Source organism: Micromesistius poutassou, assembly GCF_964030765.1.
Source record: "Micromesistius poutassou genome assembly, chromosome: 5".
NCBI lineage: Eukaryota > Metazoa > Chordata > Actinopteri > Gadiformes > Gadidae > Micromesistius > Micromesistius poutassou.
In genome coordinates, this window is record NC_140275.1 from 12,215,150 (window position 1) to 12,230,149 (window position 15,000).

General features: G+C 43.6%; 1 protein-coding gene across 1 annotated transcript in view; it reads left to right on the forward strand.

Annotated features, from left to right (window-relative positions):
• The window catches only part of cacna1ba (calcium channel, voltage-dependent, N type, alpha 1B subunit, a), a gene marked incomplete at both ends in the record, with an annotated part of 87,336 nt that overhangs the window by 9,345 nt on the left and 62,991 nt on the right, over positions 1 to 15,000 (forward strand). Inside the window, 3 exons of the mRNA XM_084468162.1 lie at positions 13,439 to 13,530; positions 13,666 to 13,818; positions 14,882 to 15,000. The exon at positions 14,882 to 15,000 is cut by the window's right edge and continues 69 nt beyond it. Of these exons, the coding sequence (XP_084324288.1) occupies positions 13,439 to 13,530; positions 13,666 to 13,818; positions 14,882 to 15,000 (364 nt within the window). The remainder of the gene's footprint in view (positions 1 to 13,438; positions 13,531 to 13,665; positions 13,819 to 14,881) is intronic.

The following is a 15,000-nucleotide window of genomic DNA, read 5'->3' on the forward strand; positions in this document are numbered from 1 at the left end:
AGGAAACAGATGAATGATTGATGAGGTCTGAGTAATGATGAATTAGAGCAGTTGGATGGGTAATGAGAGAGGGAGGAGGACCAGATGCAGAAGCTCTATTCCCCTTATTACACATTACATACATTATCCTAGAAGTATTTATATCTTAAACTTCATAACGGTTCCTAATGACACTGTTATGCCCAGCCATCTCGACGTTATCCCATGAAGGGAGCATTTGAATCTCCTCTTTTAGGGCTCTCATAAACTAATGGATTTACATTATGGTTCCGATATCGATGTGCTTCTAGCGTCAGGCATTACTGAGTCAGGGAAACTCCTAAATGAAGTTAAATCATCTATAACATAGCCACAGGACAGTAATACACACACACACGCACACACATTACTGATGAAACAAAACCTTTGTGTTACCCTGTGTGTGTGTGTGTGTGTGTGTGTGTGTGTGTGTGTGTGTGTGTGTGTGTTTGTGTTTGTGTCTGGGTGTGTGTGCGTATATGGATTTGTGTTTTTAGCATGTGGGGTGTGGTCCACATGTGAGCATGTATAGCATGAGGGCGGAGTCATAATGAGAGCATGTTTAGCATGTGGGAGGGGCCCAAATGTGTGAAGGTTAGACATGTGGGCGGGGTCATGATGAAAATGGCCATGGAGGCCAAGCTAATCAAATGAATCAGTGGAATAAAGAGAATGGATCAGGGGGCAGATCTTAGAACTGCTGAAATGCTTATTTCCCACCCATACAGTCAGTCAGATTGATAAACAGACAGACATTCAGACAGTCAGTCAGCTTGACCGCCAGAGAGATAGACAGACGGGCAAACAGACAGACGGATAGACAGACAGAGATATTCAGACGGCTGGAGAGACAGAAAGACAGACAGACAGTTTGGGCCCTATTTTAACGGTCTGTAACGCAAGTATGAAACGCAAAGCGCAAGTAGATTTGTGGGCGGATCTCTGGCGCTGTTGCAATTTTAACGGCGGATAAATGACTCTTGCGCCCGACGCAAATCTTAAATGGGTTGGTCTGAAACCCGTAGTTGTGTTTTGGGCGTAACGTGCAATAAACCAATGAGAGTTCCATCTCCAATCCCCTTTAAGAGCCAGCGCATTTGACTTGACGAGTTGATATTTTGACAGCGCGTTTGCAGTCTCCGCTGAGACAGATGCATGACCACATGAATTTCAAACTTCAAATGGCTCAGCTTATGGCCAAATAATAGGCCTAATAATAGGCCTAATTCACACATGGAATAGCGTTTTCTTCTCCAACTTCAGAAACACTGAGTCGTCATGTAAATTTCTATTTAATGATATGCGGCAATACATTAACAAACATTGTTTGTTACCAGTATTGTATACATTATCGTTATCGACTTGTGTTCATAATATGCATGTGTCCCCCCGTTAATATACATCGCCATGGACTGTATTATGCGTTACGTGTTTAGTTTGTGTGTGTTTAAACAGATGAGTGCGCACACACACGCATGCAAGCGTCACCCGCATTCATTAATTCTTTTAAACACTCACTCGCGGTAAAACTATGTTTTCTCACGCTGAAATACTCATCAATCCTAAAAGTTATGGGCTTGTACACGATGTCTGTGTCAAGAAAATATGTGTTTGCTGTACGGTGTTTGCAGATGCATTGATTTAAAAGTACAACTTCTTACCGCTGAATCAGCTGTTTTTTCCCAAATCATTTAACCAACCGGTCAGTGCGAAATTGCAGTGGCGCAATTTTTAGATCAGTAAAATAGCACCAAGTATAATTTGCGCCTGAACACGCCTCTGCTTTTCACCGACACGCCTCTCCAGGCGCAAGTGTAGTGGCGCGAGTTTGCTGCAGTGGAAAATCAGCTTTGCGCCGGGTGCAAACTAGCAACGATACATGTGTTGGTGTAGAAAGTCAATTGCGCTGGGTGCAAGATAGGGGCCCTTTGAGTTACACTCTAATGTGTTTCCCAGATCGAGCTAGTCGTGTTGTTCTGAGGAAACATCAGGAACAAGCTGGTTCTCCATATATGGTGGTGATGCCTGCTCATTAATTTTGAGTTAGCGATATTCTGGGAGCGATCCAATTCAACCATGTGAATTTTAAATACTTTAAATAATTTAAAATACTCTGATATTTAAAATAGTTTTTTTTTTTGTTTTCTTCCCTTGCTAAGCCCATTATATTGCTGTTTCTTGTTTTTTCTTTTCTTGCACAAAAAGAGTTATATTTGATTGTACCAAAAAAAGCTCTCTTTTTGTGTTATGTGCATGTGTGTGTGTACTGTATGTGTATGTGTGTGTTTGTGTGTGTGTGTGTGTGTATGTGTATGTGTATGTGCATGCAAATGTGCATCTGTGTGTGCCCCTGTGTGTTTGTGTGTGTGGTGCTACTGTATGACCTTACTCTAAGATCTGGGTCTATCGCTGATGCGTTTAGAGCAGGTTGACCTATGACCCTGAGCTCTTTCCACTCAATGTTATTGGTGGCGCTAACAGTGATTCTTTAGCATGTTCCCTAAGTTCACTGGGCGCTCCTGGGAACCTCATAACCCATGCATTGTAGGGCAACACTACTGAGCTCTTGAACAATACACGGGCTGCAGAGATGGAGAGAGGAGGGTGAAGATAGATAGATAGAGGAGTGGAGATGAGAGGAGGAGATGAGAAGGGATGGAGAGGAGGGACGGAGCAGTAGGAGAAGTGGAGGAGGAGGTGCAGAGTTAGCTAAGGAAGTAGTGTGTATCTATCTTTATTGCTGTCTGTGTTTCTGCCGTCTGTCTGGCTGTCTCTCCGTCCGTCTGTCCATCTGTCCGGCTGTCTGTTTCTCTGTCTGGCTGTATGGCAGAATGCTGTCAAAATGCTTGTTTTGTTTTGATGGAAAATGGTTCATACTACCTATCTGCTTTGATTATATTGTCCTGATATATCAGCACAATATACTGTATATATTGTGCTGATATATCAGCACAATATAATCAAAGCAGATCGGTAGTCTGATCCATCTACTGTATATCTGTATTGATGATATATAACCTGGTGATATATAACCTAGTGCCACATCAGTTGTAATACGGTTCCCTCATCTGCAGTGAGGAAAACAAAGGAAAACATTTATTGTTCACATCCACACTCCATGATTGACTAAGTTCGTATATGCTGCATTATTAAAGGTCCTTTATCAAGTTGAAATCCATGCAACACCCCCCCCCCCCCCCCCACACAAACCCCTCCTCTCTCTCACCAACCCCCACCCTCTGGAAACGGATGGTTGCCATGGAGACCAACGGTGGGTTTCTATGGCTCAGGGCTTGACTCGAGCAGACTGCAGGGGTACGGGAATTTCACACGCGCATTCACAATCCCATACAACCACACAACACCCCAACGAGTTCCTCAACCTCCAGTCAGAAAGGGGATGCAGATAAGGATGAGATCAGCATCAGGACCACAGGCCTCGACTCGACAGCCTGCAGACAGCCTCTACAGTCCTTGTAGCAGGATGACTGACTCCCGGTAGCCTGGTGGTTTGTGTGGAGAAGAAGTGGCTCGTTTGTCAGGTGAATTAAAAGGTCTTTCACACCGGCACGTTGTCTAGACTGGAGAAGACAAAGAAAACATTGCAGAAACAAAGTGCTTGACTCACTCGCCCTCACTATCTCTCTTTCTTGCTCATATCACTGCCTCTCTGTCTCTCTCTGTCTCTCTGTTTCTCTCTCTCTGTCTCTCTTGCTCTCTCTCTCTCTTGCTCTATCTCTCTCTCTCCTCTCTCCCTCTCACCCTCTGTTTGTTTCTGATGAGATCAGTGTTTCTATGGCAATGCTTCTGGTTAATATCCTCTGCTCTATGTTTTCAAACAAAACTGTAATGAAAACAATATTCTACATTTCAGGTGGATAGTGGAAATGGCAGGCAAATATTTATTCTTCATCATTTCTTAATAGCTTCCACTCCATAAGCAGAGCTTCTCGTTTGGTGATAAAAAATGACATTCTTTAAACAAACACTAAACTTTATTTCTTACATACTACTCAATGCAGTCTAATGGGGTAGCTACCTGTCAACATAATGTCACAGAGATGGTTAATTCCCTGTGTTTACCGAGTTGCTTTCTTATCAGCCGTTGACTGCATGTTGCCGCCAACAGAAACGTATTGTTTTTAAAACACGCTTCTGTTGCCAGGGTTATGAAAAGTGGCTAAACCATTTATTTCATCCAACAAGAGAAAAACGTATTACAAATCTTTTTTTCTCAAGAGTGCCCTGGCCAATGCAGGCAGAAGCAGTCCCAACTTTTCAAAAGTAATATTCTTTCCCCACCTGAGTGACCCCTTTCACTCGCGGCTGGCAGGGCCCGGGCTCTGTCTACCGTACGGCCGTGGGTAACACTTCTTTCATCCCTTTTCACACCAAGCAGCATTCACAGGTCGAACCACAGCAAGATCCACCAGACCCCAGACCCGCTCACCCTTCCCATCAATACCCGTCACTTCACTGCTCCACCTTCCAACCCCGCCCACCCCCAGCTGTCCTCACCCATATCTCAGCCGTCCTGATTGGCACACCGATGACCCGCTGTATCACTGCGGATCAGAAACCCATCCATCACCGGGAGGCCTCGACTCAGTCCCCACCTGTTGGTGCAAGACGGGGGACAACCTACCTGTAGGCTTCCCCTGAGACGAGATGCCCTTATCTCTACCTACTCCTTCATGTATCTGGGAAGAAAAAAAGTATTTTGTCTTTTCAGTCTTCTCCGGTTGTAGTTATTCTGGGATAACTACAATTTCCGGTCTGTTCTGGTTGTGGTTTTTCCTGGATGCAGTCATTTTTGGTTGTTGTATTTTTCAGATTGTTGTTCTGGCTGGTTGTAGTGTTTTGGTGGGTGTCGTTTTCGGTAGATTCTTTCCTGCTTGTAGTCTTTTTTGACTAGTCTTTTCTGGTCGATTTTTTTTTCTTCTGTCTAGGCTTTCTCTGTCTAGAGTAGACGTGTCTATTGTAGCTTTTCTGGCTATATTTGTGCTTTTGTGTGCTTTTTTGCGATTCGCCTCACCTGCGCTCACCCATGGCGTATGCCAGTCCTTGTTTGCGGCGCAGTGGCGTCATGCAATATTCTATTTCAGATGCAGGGTGATAGTTATTCCACCCCACGTGTGATCCCGGCAGAGAGCAACAGGGTGTGTGTGTGTGTGTGTGTGTGTGTGTGTGTGTGTGTGTGTGTGTGTGTGTGTGTGTGTGTGTGTGTGTGTGTGTGTGTGTGTGTGTGTGTGTGTGTGTGTGTGTGTGTGTGTGTGTGGATTTGTCTTCAGGGACTAAATATATACTATATGTCAATGAGTGAGTTCTTGCATCCGTTGCAATATCGTGGAGTGTTGCGCTTGTAATTCCAGTATCAGAGCCCGGTATGTAAATGACGGTATAATCACGGTATAATGATGTATAATCATTCATGTTCAAGGCAGTGTAGAGCAAGCGATCTGAAGTGAAGCATGGCTTGTTTGGCACCCTCGTCTTGTGCTTGCTGCAAGGCTGTTTTTTTTACAGTGTCACGACATTTGACAACAGGTACCACGTGGAATTGTTTTTCTTATTCAACAGAAATGTTAACCTGCTCACACTGCTGGGGAAACGGTTGCAGTAGAGAAAGCTTGGCTTGGAGGAACATCTGGGTTGTTTGTCACTGTATCGTTGACTTCTATCAAGTGGAAAAATATGAATAATGTATTTGAACATGAAATGTTATGCGACTTTGTGCTCCTGTTGCTTATCTTATTTCCTCTATTGCAGATGAAAAAGTTGACTTATATCATTTCGTTCTTTTAGAAATTCCCTATCCTTGCTTGCGTTTTAAAACCTGAAATTATCAAATATTGAATAAGAAATCAAGTCGTTATTCTTGAGCACACTAATCTTTTGAGTTTTTTCTATTATCCGGTGCTAGCCTGTGGTTTAGAACAATAAGTACCTGTAACGGAAGTTCATTCGTAGCCATGAACAGCGTTCCGCTTAGCTGTGCTTAGCCCTGCTAAGCTCCGGCACTGCAGTGAAACTGTTGTCACTGCTGACACAAGCTGCTCTATATGCATGTGGAGAATACACTATCGCTCTCCACCTCTCGCTCTCTCTCTCTCTCTCTCTCTCCCCCCCCCCCACCTCTATCCACCCTTGTTCTCTCTCTCTCCCCCCACCTCTCTCTCTCTCTCTCTCTCTCTCTCTCTCTCTCTCTCTAGCAAGCACTCTTTCAACCTCTCTCTTTAGCTCTCTGAATATCTGGTAGTCAGTGACACAGTTCGATTGGACACTCTCTCGATTGGACACAGACACACACACACACACACACACACACACACATATGCCGGCTGTTACTAATGATAGTTCTCCTTGGAGGAGCGGAGGAGAGTGTGAGGAGGAAGAGAAGGTGAGAGAAAAGGCAGTGAGGGAAGACAGGGAGGTGGCAAGGGAGAGGATAAAAGAGGCAGAAGACGAGGAGTTGGCATGAGGTGTGGACGAAGGGCGAGGAAGAGGAGGAGGAGGAGGAGGTGGTCGGGGAGGAGGGTGAGGCAGCAGGTGATTGAGGGGGGTGACTTGTGGAACCCAGTTATAGGCTGAGAGGGGGAGCTGCAGGTTAGGAGAGAAGGGGGGAGGTGATGGCGGAGGTGCAGGGTAGGAGACATTGTGGCGCCATACAGATCAAGATGGAGAGATACAATAAATATTGGGCATGACTGGACCAGAATACTACAGTTTGACCAGTCGGGCAGATATATGGGGATATATATGCTATGAAAAGTTTTTTTCAGGTCCGTAAATAGGACCTGAGTCTGGGCTGAAAAAGGGATAAAACCCTTTTGTGTCTATCTGGAGGGAGGGGAAATGGTGAAAATGGTTGTTATTTAAACTTGTCAGCTTGTAAACATTACAAGGCACATCATTGTTAATGTGATCTTGTTCATATGACACATTAAAGGCAAGTTTTACGTACTGTTCATTGGGCTGATATTTGGATTTACTTTCACGTGGGAGTTGCATAAAAACAAGCATTAATCCCCGCCTTGTAATGTTGCAAATCTTAAGGATACAGTGAGCAATGTATTAAGCCGAGTAAATATGAACTAGTTCTGGTTAAATTCCCAGCTGGTTGTCTTTCGTTCAAGTATGTAATTGGAGCTCCCAACAACTCGTCCGTTGCACATCAATAGTCCGGACAGATATTCTATTCTCAAAATAAAATCACTTTATTATTTGAGTGACAAGTCATATGCAAATACACTTGTCACTTGTCGGAAAAATGGCTGCTTATGACAAGTCCTTCAAATTGTGTCACTTGGGAAAAATCCCCCCATAATATAAATAATACGTCTTCTCTGCCGTCTAATTGGTAGACACAGAGAGACCTCAGGTGTCTAGTCAGCCGGACCGGCTGTGATTGCAAGTAGGGTGTGTGTGTGTGTGTGTGTGTGTGTGTCCGTGAGCAGGAAGGGGGATCGTGTCACACAGGTCTGAGTGGTGTGTTGGCTGTCACAGTAGGTTGTCGTGTGTGTGTGTGTGTGTGTGTGTGTGTGTGTGTGTGTGTGTGTGTGTGTGTGTGTGTGTGTGTGTGTGTGTGGTGTTGGTGGGGGGGGGGGGCCTTCTCTTTCACTCCACTCCAGACGGGAGACACACGTTAGCCATGTCATGTACAGCTATGTATATTTCATAACACCCCCAAGCCTTGCTCATGAGCAAACGTATTCCGACATTAACTCTGTTCTGTTCATGTATTTTCAATTTTGAAGGGGTTAGCTCCAGCCCTTGAACATGAAGTTCCCAGAATGGTTCATCATTTTTAAACTATATCCCTGAATCGAATATATTTATATATATATATATATATCATTTCGTTACATGGTGCTCGGCCTAGCCTAGTGGTTATTAGGGTTTTCTGATGCTCTCTGAACATTAGCACTAGCCTCCTGACGGCTTATTCACAGAGACTGTGATTGATGACCGACCCGACACCGTCTAAATTATACAGTTGGCTTCATCCCTACCCATCCCTTACGGCCTCCAGTAACACCACATTACTCGCGGGCTTCTCCCTCTCTCAGGGAACAACCAGCAGAGCCTGTGTATCATTTCATTCTCAACTCGCTTCAAAGGGAGAACCCTTTAAATCAACCATTCGATTTATTTTGTCGCGGGACAAATTGTTTCAGATGCACATTTCTTCTCAGTCATCAGAAATGTGTACGCCAGCAGGCTGCCATTACACACCTTTCAGTCGACTGAATCAAAACACATCTTCTCCACTCTATTTTCAGTCGACATCACATCGAGTGATTCAGCAGGTGTTTTTATTGGTTTGTATTGCCTTGCTGGACCTAATTTTCCTCTAAAACAACAACTGGACAGAGTGCAGGGTAGCTGTGGAAGCACAAGCGTTACTCCCTTCCGTCCTCTGTTTCCAGCCTGTTTGGACGTTGCTGTGGTCTCTGAGCGCCGTTGTCGAGCGGCTCTAGCCTATTGCCTCAGCGAGGTGACTCGCCAGCCACCGTTCTGTCTATCAGTATCGATCTGTGTTATTGATCGCCTGTAGACTTCATCTTCCTCTTCATTACTCAGAGCTCACTGTGAGCTCACGGATCGGATACGAAATAAGGTGTGAATGTTCCGTTAGTCGACATGTGTGTGTGTGTGTGTGTGTGTGTGTGTGTGTGTGTGTGTGTGTGTGTGTGTGTCATTTTATGAGGGTCTAGTTACACTAGCAGAGCCAACTGACAGTGAGGGGAGCGGAAGGGTGGTGTGTTCCATGGGGAAAGTCCATTTGATAGTCGCGTAACATTTGATGTTCTGCTGCCAGGGCAGCAGAGCTGTTGTGACACGTGATGAACCAGGATCACTGTGGTAACACGTGATGAACCAGGATCACTGCGGTAACATGTGATGAACCAGGATCACTGCGGTAACACGTGATGAACCAGGATCACTGCGGTAACATGTGTTGAACCAGGATCACTGGCGCAACACGTTATGAACCAGGACAACTGTACTGCTGACTAAGATGAGCAGCTGTTCATTTGGAGCCAACAAATGAGCACAATTATTAAGCTCATTATCTTCCCTATTCTATGTGTCTCACGCCCTTGGTCCCTCCCTGGCTGCTCTTCCTCCCTCTGTCTCTCCTTCCCTCCATCCCTCCCTTCCTATCTCCTCCCTCCCTCTCTCTTTTCTCTATCTTTATCTCTCTTCTCCATCCATCCCTCCCTCTCTGCTCCCCCCCTCTGTTTCTCAATTGTCTCTCTCCAATTGTCTCTCTCTCCATCTCCCTCCCTCCCTCCCCCTGTCCCTCCCTCTCAGAATATATTTCAGTTTGCTGTTAAATAATTTCTCTTCATTTGTTTTGCATCTAACTCTGTGCCACATTGCTGTTGATTGTAACATTACATTGACTGTCTTTTGAATGAGAGGAGAACCCATATACACACACACACACACACACACACACACACACACACAATCTACTTACTGTCTAACACGTGATGACAAAGCATTTTTGTAGACACATATTCAACACCATATATGCGGAGTAGCGGCAGAGCAGTAGAAGAATATTGTACTCCTCAGAGCTGCGGCCCGCTTGGGTCAAATCCCACTCCCAGGCTGGATGATGGATGGAGTGGTTGGATAAGTCATTCAGTCTTTCTTTCCCAATCCCCCTGATCAGAGAGAGGGAGAGAGCAAAAGATTTAGGGAAATTCACTTTTAATGGATCTAATGGGTTGATCGTTTCTTGCTCAGTGTCGTAATGCTATATTGCAGAAGAGAGAAAGCTGTTAGAGGAATAGTGGTTCACATTTTCCACTTTGGTGTCTCCTTTGGAAAATGTATTACTATTTATTTAGTAACTTATCACACACTTTTACCCAAAGTGACATACAATCAATTTAGACACATCTCATTAAGCAGCAGGGGTGAGAGGGTATTTAGCTCCAAAGCTAGACTGTGGACATGGGGGGGATCGAACCCAGAACCTTTAGGCTGGGAGTCCAACACCCCAACCACTGCTACCCTATCCTGCCCCCCACATACAGTATATCCCCATTACATATTATACAGCACTATATATTTGGATCCAGGTGCCTCACATTGTTTTTAGGCATGAATGATTTTCCGCACACAAAATGCCGGGCTGAAAAAACATCTGCTGATACAGTAGTCAAGCAGGTGCAGGTCCCCATTGTTTAACTCCCCAAACTGGATTTAAGATCCCCAAACTGGATTACTCTACTTGCATTGTTATCATGAAAGACAGGATTTGAGCTTTGTCACGACAAAATCTCAGAGGGATGGGCTGTATTAAAGGCCTTTATGGAAACGTGTAAACGTAAAAACATATCCATGTATGGATACAATATATGGTCACATCGCCCAGCTCTACCTGATTGCCTTTGTGGCATTGTGCAGGCTTTATTTCTGAAGCAATTTCATCAGAAATATTACTTGTCTTTCTTTGACTGCTCCATTTCCTAATCGTGTGTTGGCTCTGTCCCTTTCCTCCTCCTCCTCCTCCTCCTCCTCTTCCTCCTCCTCCTTCTCATCATCTTTCTCGCTTCCATCTTGCTGCTTGTCTTTGGGTCCGCAACATGGATGTGTATGTGTGTTGGAGTGCATGTGCAGTGTTGTGTTGTGTGTCTGCGTGTGTCTGCTTGTGCGGGTGCGGGTTTGTGTGTGTGTTTGCATGCACAGACAGACATGTGATTTGGGGAGAATGTGTGCCTGCATATATTTATTTTCAAGTGTCTCATTTGCATTTTATAATTGAATGTTGTAAAACATTATGCAGTATCCTTTACATCCGTTACATCCTTAGCATTTTCTTGTGTGTCTGTGTGTGATGTGTGTACAGGTATGTGCAGGTATGGATGGCATGGCTGCCATGTCCTTACTGCTATCAGCTGTTAGCTGCTAGGTCTCTGCTCCATCAGTTACTGGTTGGAGAAAAGCCAGATGGGTGAGAGTCGTGGAGAGAGAGAGAGAGAGAGAGAGAGAGAGAGAGAGAGAGAGAGAGAGAGAGAGAGAGAGAGAGAGAGAGAGAGAGAGAGAGAGAGAGAGAGACTCACCTAATTTTATGAAGTCTGTGATTTGCGTGATTAATATTCACACATGGGCTTCATTCATATTCTACCCCCCCCCCCCCCACCCCCTTCTGTCTCTGGCTGGCAGGGACAGAGACCAGACAGATTGCCTTGGTGTGTTGTGCTAACAGGAAGCTACAGGAAGCTATAGAGAAAGCTACAGGTGTGCTAGAGCTATCAGGACTGGCTCTCTGCTCTATAGCGTTGGTAACCAAGAGGGTCCACGTTTGTCTTCTCGTGTGGGCGGAGCTAGGCAGGTGCAGAAAAGAACTGCATATATGGTATCATATACAGCATATTGTGTATATGGTATCATATGCAATATATCGGTGAATAAAATATAATATACAGTGTATAGGGGTATATGGTATCATGTACGATATACCGGTATCGGTGTATATGGTATCATATACAATATATCGGTGAACAAAGTATAATATACAGTGCATAGGGGTATATGGTATCATGTACATTATATCGGTGTATATGGTATCATATACAGTATATTGGTGAATAAAGTATAATATACGGTGTATAGGGGTATATGGTATTATATACAATATAGGAATATGGTATCATATCCAGTATATAGGTGAATAAAGTATCATATACAATGTATAGATGTATAAGGTATCATATACAGCATATAGGTGAATAAAGTATCATACAGTATATCAGTGTATATGGTATCATATACAGTATATCGGTGAATAAAGTATAATATAGAGTGTATGGGGTATATGGTATCAAATACAGTATATAGGTGAATATGGTATCATATACAGTATACAGGTGAATACAGTATCATATACAGTATATAGGTGTTTAAGGTATTGTTTACAGTATACATGTGTGCAAGGTATCATATATTATAGACAGGTGTAAGATACGCTCACAAGGTCATCTCTAGTGCCTTGCTGAGCACACAAATCACATGCATCTTCATGCACTATACGTATTCCTATTACATATGTAATAATTAAGCAATATCCCACGAGAGGAAGTGCTGTTATACTGACTCTCAGCACGGCTATGATTCAGTCATAGGCACTAGGCTGCAGGTCCAGTACCGAAGATAATTGCACGACCTCGAAGTGTAATATTGTTTTTAAACTAAATTTCCACAAGCGCCATTTGTTAGTTAACAGTAATAAGTGACAACAGATTACATTTGTTTTTTGTTTACTTATGTAATCATTTATTTGGCTCTGCCAACACAAATAGTTCCACAACAGGAGTTGGACTGGACTGTTGCCGAGCAACATATAAAAATGTTGCTGAACACTAGCGTGCTACTTTGTGTTGTTGTATTGTGCAACCAGTGAAATAAGAGTCTTAACACCTGTGGAGTGGAGAGAGTGGAGTGGAGAAATGCATGTATTCTCAAACGTGCCAGTGCTGTCAGACACTATACCAGCACTGATGGAATGCCTCTTGTCCAATCAGAATACTTGGTCAGAACTTACTGTTGTATAAACTTTATTTATATCACACCTTTTAAATAGTGTGATATTTAAAAGTATAATATACTATATATATATATATATATAACTATAATGAGATGGCTGTTGGTTGTTTATGACGGACACAGTAAAAACACAGATACGACATTAAAGCTGAAATACAGGAGACACTGAGATATAATTCATATCCCAGAAAATGTGCTATCTCTTAGTAATGTATGCAACTTCTATGGAATACATTACACGACCAAAGTACATTTTCCTTCTATTTTACATGCACTGAACGTGCGCTAAACATGTGCTCGGGATGTACATGCGCATGCATTGATTCCTTGGAATGCAGCAGTCAGGCATGCAACTCTGAGGTGAAAGGTTAAATTGGTGTATTCCTACAATCCATGAAAACATATGTACTCCAACTGGTCAGAACTGTATTGAGCTAAACTGTATCGATCTGAACAATGTTGATCTGAACTGTATTGATCAGAACCCTATTGGCTGTATTTGAGTAATGGCGTTGATATCAAAATATGACAAATTGTTTTTAGAGCACAAAAAGGTGTAGGACCAGAATGCATCTGTGATCTGCTTCTATGTTACAAACCAAATATCTGGAGTCTGTCTCAACACTACTACCCTTGATCAAGGCTCTAAATGTATCTGTTTACCAACGATTTTTATTGAAATGTCACCTGCTGATACTTTTACTTCATATTTCTCTATTGAATTATTGTCTTTTATTCTAAGCACTCTGGTCGTATTTCTGCTTGCTGGGTGTTATGTTCATTTAATTTACACTTTAAATGAATACACTTTATATAAATGACGCTTTCCTAAATCTGGATGTTTGTGGTTCTCTAGGATGCTGGCCACGGTGGGGGCCGACTTTGACCTGCGCACCCTAAGGGCCGTGAGGGTCCTACGGCCCCTGAAGCTCGTCTCTGGCATCCCCAGTGAGTTAATCTGTTTTCCTATCAATATCCGTATTGATTTGTTGTCAATAGGTTGCAGCTCAGACTGCATGCCATGCGGTCTGTCATCACCATACTACTGCTATATTGAGCGGCTCTCTCCTCCCTCTCCCTCAGGCCTTCAGGTGGTCCTGAAGTCCATCATGAAGGCCATGGTTCCTCTGCTTCAGATCGGCATGCTCCTCTTCTTTGCAATCCTCATGTTCGCCATCATCGGCCTGGACTTCTACATGGGGAAGTTCCACCACACCTGTTTCCACAAAGACACTGGTAAGTGGACACCAAACACTTGCATGGAAACTGAAAGTGAAACTAAAACAAATAAGTGAAATAGATGTTACTTCTGTGATACACTGGTGCACTTCCAAGTAATAAATAATATCAGGGTGGGACTTAATGTAATAGGGATCAGGGAATTGGTGTTTATTGATCTGTTTGGATAGTTGGGGTACTTAGCTAACAACCAAACAAAGCAATCTATATTTTCTGTAATTGGAATAAGTGGTATGTTGTGTTATGTTGTGCTATATAGTGTAGTGTTATGTTGGAATGGTATGTTGTGTTATGTTGTGCTATATAGTGTAGTGTTATGTTGGAATGGTATGTTGTGTTATGTTGTGCTATATAGTGTAGTGTTATGTTGGAATGGTATGTTGTGTTATGTTCTGCTATATAGTGTAGTGTTATGTTGGAATGGTATGTTGGGTTATCTTGGAACGCTCTTATCTTATGTTATTTTACATTTTATTGATCAGTCATGTATCAGATGCCAAAGCGACTTATCGGTAATACAGATACATACAGCAGATAGGCATCTTGACTTTGGGGATCAAATCCAAAACCCTTTGCCTGGGAATCAACCCCCCCCCTGTGGATGTGGGGAACAGCACCCCCTCTGGTCACACAGGGGTTCCTGCAGTCCCTGAGTCCTGCTATCCCTGTGGTCTAATAAGGAGTCGTAAAACATGACATCACGTCAGCGTCTCGGGAGGTTAATCCCTGCACCTGGAGTTTCCACACAATCTAAATATAAAGAAACACCTCAACACGTGTGTGTCTGTGTGCATATTTATGTGTGTGTATGTGTGTGTGTGTGTGTGTGTGTGTGTGTGTGTGTGTGTGTGTGTGTGTGTGTGTGTGTGTGTGTGTGTGTGTGCGTGCGTGTGTGTCTGTGTGCATATTTATATGTGTGTGTGTGTGCGCATGTGCGTGTGTGCGCGTGTGTGTCTGTCTGCATATATATATGTGTATGTGTGTGTGTGTGTGTGTGTGTGTGTGTGTGTGTGAATATGAACACACGTATACACGCATATGTGTGTGTGTTCTTTCCCAGGTGAACTGGCGGCAGACTTCCCATGCGGCATGGAGCCGCCGGCCCGGACGTGTCCCAACGGCACGGTGTGCCGGGAGTATTGGATCGGACCCAACTACGGCATCACCAACTTTGACAAC